Source organism: Pipra filicauda, unplaced genomic scaffold (assembly GCF_003945595.2).
Source record: "Pipra filicauda isolate LSUMZ 115617 unplaced genomic scaffold, ASM394559v2 scaffold88_size2543281_pilon, whole genome shotgun sequence".
Lineage (NCBI taxonomy): Eukaryota > Metazoa > Chordata > Aves > Passeriformes > Pipridae > Pipra > Pipra filicauda.
In genome coordinates this window covers 1,770,136-1,781,252 of record NW_024105075.1, presented here as the reverse complement: position 1 = coordinate 1,781,252, position 11,117 = coordinate 1,770,136, and the positions used below count along the sequence as shown (strand labels likewise).

The following is an 11,117-nucleotide window of genomic DNA, read 5'->3' as shown; positions in this document are numbered from 1 at the left end:
CAGAACTGGACCCTTTGCTCCTACAGAAATCTACAGGAGTAATTCTCATTTCTCGGACAGAAGAAAAAGTTGGATAAACACTGAGAATTTCTGAAATCACACCTTAGGAAGGTTTTACATGTCAGAATGCAGCCATCTGGTTGATACTATAAATGCCAAGGAAAAAAATAACCTGCACAGTGAAATGAAGTGCAATAGAAATAAAAAGAACAGTAATCGGCAGCATTACAGAGATGTTATGCAGGAAAGAAATTCCTTGGTATCTAGAAACTACAACTTAGAGTCTCAGCAATACTACTCATGCATTTCAAATACCAGGCAGATCTTCTGACCTGTATCTAACTCATGAGCAAGTGCTGTTTGTTCAGGGCTTAATACATTTTGAACAACGTGACTACTGATAAATCAGTGTAACTCAGTGTAGTACAGTGTGGATTAATTGACCTCCTTTAAGCACTCCACAAACTTTAACCATTACTATGGATAGATCAGTGCAAAGTATTTCTATTATGTACAGTACCAATTAAATAAGTGATTTTCCATAAGAAACTGTCCCCAGCAATAGAAGAAGTATTTTAATGCTGTTGTGTAAATTCCAGTTCCTTCTTCCCTTGAATGCTATGCTTTGTCCTAGATTATCAAATGGAGTTTCTAAGGCATTAATGAGCAACTTCCACTGGAGCATGTAAGTATACTTTGTACTTCTGAAAAGTCACATGGACATTCATATAAAAAAGTAAACAAAACCCCAAAATGAGAAAATAATAACTGAAGGCTTAGAGACTTTTATGTGAGGAACAACAGTTGAAACTTGCTTTTATTTCACTCTTAAAATGTAACTACACACATCATCAAGACTGTATAACAGTGATCATCACAAAAAGGTTCTCTGAAAATTGCTAAGGAATAGATACTTTCATGACATAATAAGAAAATGACAACCCATAAAATCAGGTTACAAAATTAAAACTTACAGAGTTACAGACAAGACTCAATTACAGAATGTCTGCTGAAAAAAATTCTGAAGGAAACACAACCTTCTACCAAGTTTTGGTCATTTTAAGAGCAGTATTTTCACTTTGGTTAGGTAAAGGAAAAGTTTGACTGTCTGCAGGGAACAGCCTATGAGTCGTCTGGCAGCGGAAGGAAATCCCTCTCTGAGACACGTACATCCATATGCTATGGCAAATGGAAAAAGAGGTAGGCAGGAGTTCCTTCCCTGCTGTACCTGCCTCTGATGGTCATCAGAAGGCAAATACCAGGCACCGAGCTCATCTGGTCTGGCTGTTTTAATCCTTTTGTACCATTGCAATAGGATCTTTTAATTGATACTAGTCAAATGTACCGTTAGCGGTATGCTTTCTCCTATGCCTAACTCCACAGACTTAGTAAGGGAGAGCTAACATTACAGTAGATACTGTTCTGGCAATATCCCCTCTGCTGTGCTCAGGGACCTGGGCAGAGACGGATTGCTTCAGTTGAAAACTGCTCTCTCACACTTGTGTTCCAGCCCTAATATCTCTCAACTGGGCAAAATTACTGCAGCTCCCTTTCTGTTACTGGCAGAACAAGACTTTAAATAACAAATAGTAGTACCCTGCTTCTTTCCTGAGGCTCTCTATCCAAGCTGAATGTGAATTCAAGCTGAAAATTAATTAGAAGTATCTGTTGTTTTTTTTTAAAGGGAGAATCCAAATGAGGACACCCAAGTTCAGTCACTGTATTGTCTATCACCTCTCTTATGCCCCATGTTCTGTTCTCCTCACTCTGCACCCGCCTGTTAGCACTTCCCAAAGGAGAATAAGGTCTCACTCTGGTCTTCGTTATGTGAGAAAACAGAACTGATTTCATATTAAAAAAAAAAAAAAGTCAGTTTGGCCAAAATCAGTTCGAGACATTCCAGAAGTTCAATGTCAGCATGCCTTGCCCAGTTTGACTCAGTCTGCATTCTACAAGATTGATCTAAACAAGCACACTTGCCCTGGGTGAAGAGTCCCTCTGAAAGGTTAAAATTCCTGCAACACTGACCAGGTAGGCAGAAAAAGATAAGGCAGCAGATAACAGGGAACTTCATGGCATTTCCTGCAGCCACCCTCCTGCTGGAGCTGTGGGAGCTGGTTTTGGTCCACTTAAAGTATATGAACATGATGTATTTAATCTACCCATATGTAGTTCACAGGGGAAGAGGCAACTTACAACTTGTACATACCCTGCACCTAAACAGGGGTGTTTAGTTTCACATATATATATATATATATATATATATATATATATATATATATACACAATAAAAATAGCCGAAATACAGAGATAAATATACATCATACAAAATTCATAAAACATTAAACCATATATTTTAAATAAACATAAAATATCAAAATATAAATTTTAAAATATTGAAATACCAGAAAGTATATGGCACATATGGTGTATGCATGTAAAATAGGTAGGTGATTTCCAAGCCTTTCTGTGGGGCTGGAGCTGGCAGGCTCAGAGACAGCTGGACCACGGGGGCTCCAGCTCTGGCCCCGGCCGAGACCCCGCGGGGTCAGGTGAGCCGGCGGTGTGTGCAGGGGGCAGCCCAGCCGTCAAGGAATTACGGAGCAGGATTACTTCATGTTCCCACCGGCCCCGTTTCACAATCCCGCTCTCCAACATGTCAAGCCGGCACGCTCCTTCAAGCACCCCCCCCCCCCCCCTCCGTGTTCTCATGCCGGATTTTCCCAGGCCATGAATAATCTCGAAGCCCCCTCGATAAATACACGTTCAGGGATGCCCGGAGCTCATTCAACCCGCCAGCCTAGCAGACGAGAAGGGGCCGGGGCCGGAGCCGAGAAGCCGCACGATGAAGTTCGCCCCGAGCTGTGGCTGCGCCCGTGCCCGCTCCGGCCGCCGCCAGCCCGCGCTGCCGATCCTCCTGCTGCCGCTGCTGCTGCTGCTGCTGCCGCGGGCCGGAGCCGTCCCGCTGCCCGGGGCCGCAGACTCCTCGGGGGAGGCCGAGCCGGAGGAGGCGGCGGCGCGGCGGGCGGCGCTGCCCCACAGCCTGCGGCTGGCGCAGCTGCTGCGCGACCGGGCGGCTCAGCTGCAGCGAGAGGTGGGTACGGGCGGCCCGCGGGCTCGGCCCGGGAGGGGCTGCCTCCGGCCAAGGCGCGACCGAAACTTCTTGGTGTCTCTCCCCAGATGTGCGAGAAGTTCACCGTCTGCGAGAACAGCGTGGAAATGCTCCTCCAGAACAACCTCAACCTCCCCAGAGTGACGGAGGAAGACGGGTGTCTGCATGCCGGCTTCGATGAGGCAAGGAACTCCTTTCTGGTCTAACCCTATGTGCCTGGGGCAACTTTTGCCTGCTAAAAAAACCTGTGGAAGTTGACCTAAAGATTTGTGCCGGCTCCAGCTGGCTTTAGCCAGACCTCCACACTCTGTATAAGCATCATCTGCTAACCTGCACACAGCATTGCGATCAAGGCGTTTTGAGCTGTAAGTGACTTTCTCACCTTTCTCTCATTTCAGGATAAATGCTTGAAAAAAATCTCCAGCGGGCTTTATACATTTCAGACATACCTCAAATATGTGCAAGAAACTTTTATTAGTGAAAACCAAAACCTTGAATCGCTATGCTATAGTACAGAGCACCTGGCACATACCATAAGACAAATGGTGAGTTGGTTTTAAATTCACTCTGATAACTGTTATGGCTTAATACTGATGTGCAGTCAGAGATAGAGGATGCTATGCGAAGCTGAACATTTCCCAATGAAACAACAGGTGACAGTTCCTTATCCTCATGACTAATTTAGAGGGTTTACAAAGTTTTGGTTTCTTTTCTTAAAGAACAACTCTTCTTCCTACTTTCTATTGAATTTCTAATTTCCAAACCAATTAAATGCATTTAAAAAAAGGCAAATACATTTTTACAACAGTATTGATCTTTAAAACTCTCCAAAACAAACTTTTAAGCCAAGCTGTATGGTATATTGAAATATCTATCAGTAGCTTAAAAATCAAGGAAGATAGCTGCCTATTAAAAAGCACATATTTTGCTTGTAATGATCATGGGAAAAAAACCTTTTCTTGACAAATGCTATTTTGATTTGGTAAACTAAATGCTACTTATTTCTGACAGACATTTTCCATGTTTTGGAGAGCTCTGAAAGATCACACTTCAAAAATTCACTTATTTCCTGTAGTTCTTGCTCACATTAAAAATCCTTAACATAAATATTTCCTTTGTCATTGGGGGATCTATTTGCCCAAGTAAAAACCATCCATGTAAGGACTGCAAAAGTCTCAGGGTATTATTTCCTTCAAGATGATTTTTGGTGTGTGAAAAGTCCAGTTTGTCTGCCATACCTTTCCTAACATATTGATTTATGCCCATCATTCTTTAAAGTGAAAGGAAGCTGAACTGCTTTTTTCACACAGTGCTAGCTGAGAATAATAGTCCCATCATAAGACAGCAACTGACTACTGGCTTCCAACTTGATATATTAGTTTGCAGAAAGTTTGTTTCATAACTGAGGGAAATTAGGGGTTTTTTTTGGAAAATTAGTAGAATCAATGTAATCAAACAGGCAGAATGAAACACAGTGATCAAAAGCAAAACCTGTGCTTGTAGAAACTACAGAATTTTTGAGAAAAAGTCTTCATCTTCAAGTTGGAAATTTTTCTTTATGAGAGAAAAATCTGCTATTTAAGGCAAGAATCTGTCACTTGTGGTTAGATAGATCCACCAGGACAATACCTGTCTGGATATCCAGACACAAACTTTTACAGAGTGCAACAAGGAGCTGGGTATATCAGTAACAGGGGGTGTGATCAGAATCCACTTCCAAGTAGTCTGGACAGAAAGAATATTTATATTTTATATTTCACAAAAAAAAAGATGTTCCAGAAGGAGGCTTGCATAATAATAAAGTACATAACTCCTTTCACTCATCTTGTAGTTGTGCTCCCACACATCAGTGAAAGTTGGCGGCACTCAGTCTCCTCTGTGACTAAATGCCTGGAAAGTAAGAATTAAGCAACTAAACAAATTTGACATCTTTGAAAACTGTTAATCTACTACAAAACATGAGAGTTTTTACTCCCAATGTCAGCTTCTGTAACTCAGGATGGAGCAGCCAGTACAGGTTAGAACAAACCATGATCAGGGCCTTCCCACCTCCCCACAAGACTAACAGACAGCAGGAGAGGTGCATTGATCTGCTCAGTGCAGTGTGGGACCACAATGCCAGACGTTGCATTCAAACCAGAGCAAACAGTATAGATCAGAGATTCTTACACAGGAATCGTAGCAGGCATCAGCATTGCTCAAAGCCCTCCACAGAAGCATGGCTGTACAGAAGCACAGCTCCCAGGGAGGGCTGTTGTCTGCAGTACAGAAAGTGTGGATATGCAGCTGGTTGGGAATACACAAACTGATGCTCTCCAACAAGCTCAATTACAATGTTTTAACCAGGATCCCCCCAATATTGTCTTTTTTTCATAGGTGATCAATCCCGAAGAAGTGATCATCCCAGATGCAGCTACCCAGGAATCCCTCCGCACAAAGCTGAAGTCCAGTAAGACCTGGATAGAGAAAATCACCACCCACCTCATCCTCCGAGACTTTACTTCGTTTATGGAGAAAACAGTGAGGGCTGTGCGCTATTTGAAAAATACCAGGAGTTTCAGTGCCTAAATGTTTTAGTTCAGGCACAATCCTTTGTTACACATCTGTCATGTGGCAGACAAGAGTGTTGTTCTGTTTTAAGAACCAGAAATAGTAACAATGGTTTGCATTTATATACATTCTTATTTCCTTCTAGGAAGTTATTTATTGTATTTAAAATATTTATTAATTTCTAATGTTTCTTATTTATATTTTCAATATTTAGAAATAATTTAAGCAATTTTCTAATGGTACTATTCAGAATAGCAACTTATTTAATATGTACTCAACAAAAAAATATTTTCAGAACCCAGAAAAATTGTTGTATACCTTATGTTTTTAAACTATTTGAAAGATAATATTTATGACTTATTTATATTTTTAAAACAAATAAAAGCTGATTTTAAAAAAAGGCCTGTATAACCCGTGTGAACTTTAAATAAGACTAAGGCACTCTAATCTATTCAAGTTTTTAATGCCTGCAATTATCAGAATAACCACTTTCAAGAATTTATCTATATAATGAGTTCAGTTATCTACATAGCATGTATGTACACACATACACAGACAACTTGGTCAACATATAATTCATAAAATTGGATATAAAGGAACCAGATGTCGTGAACATGGAACTTAACAGTGTACACAATAAACTACCATTGCTCCTGAGAAACAAATGAACAATAAGTCCCCTATATTTAATAAGGAAAACTCCATAAAACTGTAATTGTTTGGATCTTCTTACAAGTTTAACAATCTCTTTTAAATAAATAAAATGGTGAGACAACCACATTAACCACTTTGACATGAATACTATCTTTGACTAGTTTTATTGCTGTCATCCAAGGGAATTTTCCAAGTTTGATTAAACATTTCTCCCTCCTCTCTCAAGAAGCAGAAAAAAAATCTTAGGTTCTTTCCTTAGGTGCTATAAATCAACATATTGCTGCTGAGATGTCAATGACCATGGATGATACAATGCATCTGTCTTTTATATTCCACTAGGATGGACAGGCCACAAACCACGAATGCATATTCTTGAATACTGTATAGAAAAAAAACAAAACAAAACAAGACCTAAGCCTGAGTATCAAACTGCTGAAACTTTCCTTAGCTGCATCACCTGCAGCACTGGAGCTGTGCAACTACCAGGTACACCCAAACTTTGAGGAATTCACAGGCCTCACAATGGATGCAGGCAGCAAAAGTCACTCGAGTTTTGTCTCTAAAATTCATAGAATATTAATTACCCTCTCTCTTTTTCTTCCAGCACAGCAGTGAAGATGAGGAGATGAAAGGCATGCCCTGGAATGTGGATAAGGATGCCAGTAAATTCTCCTCTTCCTCTGAGCGATCTGATTGTCCACATATGCATTCCACCACTGGGGATGCCAAAACAGTGACCAGTTCACTCACAACCCACATTTCAGATGCTCTAAACAAACAAAACCACTGCTTTGCCCAATATGGTAAAACTGTCATCTTAAGTTGTGCAACATCTTGAGAAAGAATGAGGAGACCTCAAGGTGGTCACTTTAAAGATGTTTGTGGTGAACCATTTTTCTCACAGCACGCAAGATCCTGCTCTAGCTGTCCTGGCACATGCTAGGAAACATAGGAAAGCCTGGTTTGGCTTTTTCACTGCTTCCTTTCACAGAGATTTTTTTTTTAGTGACCATTTGGTTAGTGATCATTCCGGCCCTTATTATCACAATAACAGCTATGAGACCCAAATGTGGATCCCACACCCGACCTTATTACTATGTGAGAACAGAAAGGAGAAAAAAATAAAGACTGACCAAAAGGAAAGGCATTTCCTGGTTTCACCTCTCCCAGTAGAAGGTGGCTGCCTGAGATCACCATTAACTACTTATGTACACTGGAGCAAAACAAACTTGCACTCATCTCCTTAAAGGCCAGAAAGCATCTATGAATGGAGGTACTGAAATCCCTTGCAATTGATAGACAAGCACCCACACCTCTTCAGCTGGCAGCCACTCCAGGTGGTCTGCAACTGTAATAAAGATCTAAATGCTGCCACATTTGAGGATGTAGAAGATGAGCAAAGATCACCACTTGTTTGGTGGGGAGGTCAACTTTTGAGTCCTTCCTGGAGTGTAGGATATCGCTGGTGCTGCTGCGGAGCTGTCATTATTTTACACGTGGCTCCTCCACAGCCACCTGCAATTCTCAGAGCACTTCAATGCAGCAGCTGCTTTGCTGGCCATCACTGCTGTCACAGTGCCAACTTCAGGGACTGCTGCCAGGATAAGCACTGCTTGCTGAAACCAACGCTCACCGGTGCTTGTGGCACAGGAAGATTTGCAGTGGGGAATTCAGATGGAAGTCAGAGGAGACCTAAACATTGTTGAGCATGTTATGGGGCCTCTCAAATGACCCAACTAGTCATCCTTTATCCAGTTTGCTGTGTAGGAAGTATTTTTCATCAATTAAAAAAACACACATAGGCATTTATTTTAGTTGGCAGACCAGTGCAAACACGTAAAAAAACAGAACAAGAGTAAAAATGGGCATTCCTAACTACATTTAGCCACAATGAAATACCTCAACACTTCAATAGAAGAGAGCTCCTCCTAATTGACAGCTAACTCACTGAGCAAGGCAAAAAAACCCTAAAAAACAAAATAATGACAAAAAAACCCCAAACCAACCCAAACAAAAAAAGACCTGCTAATAATTACCAAAAAAAAAAGGAAATTAGCACACAAAGCAGCATTCTGGCTGCTGCTGTACAGGACCAGCTCTGCCCTACAGATCCCTGCTAGCCCTTCCCCTTCCACTGCATCCCTACTCAGTAACCCCATACTGAGATTCTGGAATGCTCAACAGATTAGCAGCTCCCTTCATCCTGATTTTGAAATCCCAATGCAGGAAGAAGGTGAAGCTATGTTGAAAAGTATGCATACACTCTATGCAAGAAAAAGTCCACAGTATTAAGAAACAGTGTTAACAATGCTGCCATAAGAGTAGAATGCTGGACAAGAGAGGGAAAAAACCCAAACAATCGAAACAACAACAACAAAAAATTAAAAAGACAGAATGCAACCTAATATTAAAGTCATCTGTAATACAAAAATACTTTTTTTTCCAATTACAGTCTCTGAAGTATCATTTTTCAATTTTTTTTACCATGCTTCTTCTGTGTAAAAAACTTCTAAGAAAAAAAAAGTTAAAACATTCCAGCCTGACCGACTTCTCAGGTTGCAGTACTATCCCCTACCCAGTAAGCCTATGTACCGCTGCAAAAACCAAATTTTGGCAGAAAGAACAACAGCTACTTGAGAGACTGCCTGCATGTCTAATACTTTCACAGATTTTATTAATAGATGACAGTAAGTGAGGTTAGCAAAACCAAGCTGACACTACAAGAGATGGAAGAGTTATGCCACCAGAAAAGCATAGGAGCAGGATCACTTTTCAGCAGTAACAAGCCATTAGGTTGTCTTAGCTTGCTGGGAAACTTCCCCCTAAGTTTGCCACTGTTATTTGTGACTAATAATCTTTTCCACAGTCGATTTAAAAGATAAAATGGTGGAAATGTAAGTATGCAGTGGTATATATCAAAGTCACATCCTGTGTGTCAGGAGGTGCTGCCAAATATATATATATATATATATATATATATAAACTACAAACCTTATGATATTGGGTGGGAAGCTTTCTGTAAACCCTTGCTTCTCAAGTCAAATGATTAGATAACAACTTATTTCTCTTTGATAAGAGGAAAACCAAAACCCACCCCCTTGTTCCCCAGAAATGCAACCTCTGCAGGCTTCAACACTGAAGTACCACTTTCTCCCCGAACTCCTAGCAAAACCAATTCCTGCAATCTAAACGTATTTAACCAAATCTTGGCATATTTTCAAGACTGACCTTGGCAGTCATCAGAAAACACACTACAGGAATTTTGCAATCTGAATTTCTATTCAGTGACCAGAATTTAAGAAGATTCAGTCTTTCATGAGAAAATCCATTTTTAAAAATATTAAACATTTATTTTCAGAATCAGAAGACTGAGATTTGATTTGCCTTGCCAAAATATCCTTTTCCACTTAGCAGATACCCTTTTAGAAAATACCCTTTTGCACTTAGCAGATAAGCATTCCCTCCATCTCACCCATTCTCTAATCCTGAATTAATATAAGCATAACCAGGAAACAATGCATGTAACCCACAAGCTTAACCAAGACATGGCTATTGCATCACAGGCCATCATGGAAAAGTATTTAGAAATTGTAATTAAGTGGTTATTTGCAAAAATTAGTCATATGATGTTTAACAGGATGTGATCTCTATTCCTGTGGTGAAAACTGATGTAATGAGCTTTAATTTCCAAATATCATTAGTATCATCATAGCTTAAATTCCAAGCCTGTAACAAAATAGTTCAAAAAATATCCCTGGTATATGCTTTATATATAAAGCCAATATGATAGATCTCTGTTTCACTTACAACACAATGCAAGAAGACTTGATCTTAAGCAGCATTTTGTCACCCACAGCCATTTTGGAAGACAGTCGTACAAAGCAGCAAAGGACAGGTTTTACATGTCGCCAACACTGGGGCCTGTTGTGACAAAACTCTGAACATTGCTTTGGTCTGCAGTGTTTATGTGTTTAAAAGCTACAGTTTAAACTAATAGGAGTTTTGCTCATGAATTAATTAACAAAAAAAAGGAGATAGCCTCTCTTTTATAACTGATGAGATAACAGCACAGTTACTTTGTACCAGCCACGTCTACACCAGGAATTTGTATCAGAAGGAAATACCTATTCCAAATTTCCTATCACCTTAACTTTGCCTCACAGCTGGCCATCCTTGAAGAGCTGTTAGAGTAAACATGTAGGTTCCTTTGTAGATTAACTTATTAAGAACAAATTTATACTGAAATCCAGATATTTTTTTTCTCCTTTGTTTAGTGATGACACTACACTGACTGTTTTTTCACAGCCTACTACCAGGAGATCCACGGGCCAAACACCAAGAAAACCACCAAACTCAAGACTCCCTCAGGATTGCACACCAAGTATCACAGAAGCCCCGCAGGGCTCTGTGGCTCCTCTGATGTGCATGCTTTTTTCTCACTTCTCACTTCACCACCTTTAAAAGTCTTGTCCATGATTAAAACCCTTTGTTGTTGTTCTGACTGACCTCCTTGTCTTTATTCCCTTTTCAGAGCCCTAATTCTCTCCCTACCTTCCTTCCTCCTTGTCTCTTAGCCTGTCTTTATCCCCCTTTGCATTGCTTGCTATGCCCACACCCCAGGGCCACTCCTCAGAGCTGAGCTGGCAGGAGATGCTTTGCTAAAAGGCCTGTCAGCACCGAGTGCTGGAGCTTCTGCCCACCATGATTACCAAACAGTACCAGGTTGTATCTGATCTTCTGACTTCATTTCAATACAGTAATGGGAGAGGCAGTTTTAAGAAAATATAGGAATGATAAAAAA

At 40.5% G+C, this 11,117-nt stretch overlaps 1 protein-coding gene across 1 annotated transcript; it reads left to right on the top strand.

The window, feature by feature from the left end:
- Nucleotides 1–2,845: 2,845 nt before the first annotated feature.
- Nucleotides 2,846–5,885, top strand: IL6 (interleukin 6). Its single transcript, XM_039390941.1, is given in 5 exon segments — nucleotides 2,846–3,117; nucleotides 3,119–3,155; nucleotides 3,157–3,294; nucleotides 3,511–3,657; nucleotides 5,489–5,885. Coding segments are annotated over 5 exon segments (786 nt in total). The 3' UTR covers nucleotides 5,681–5,885.
- The last annotated feature ends 5,232 nt before the right edge of the window (nucleotides 5,886–11,117 follow it).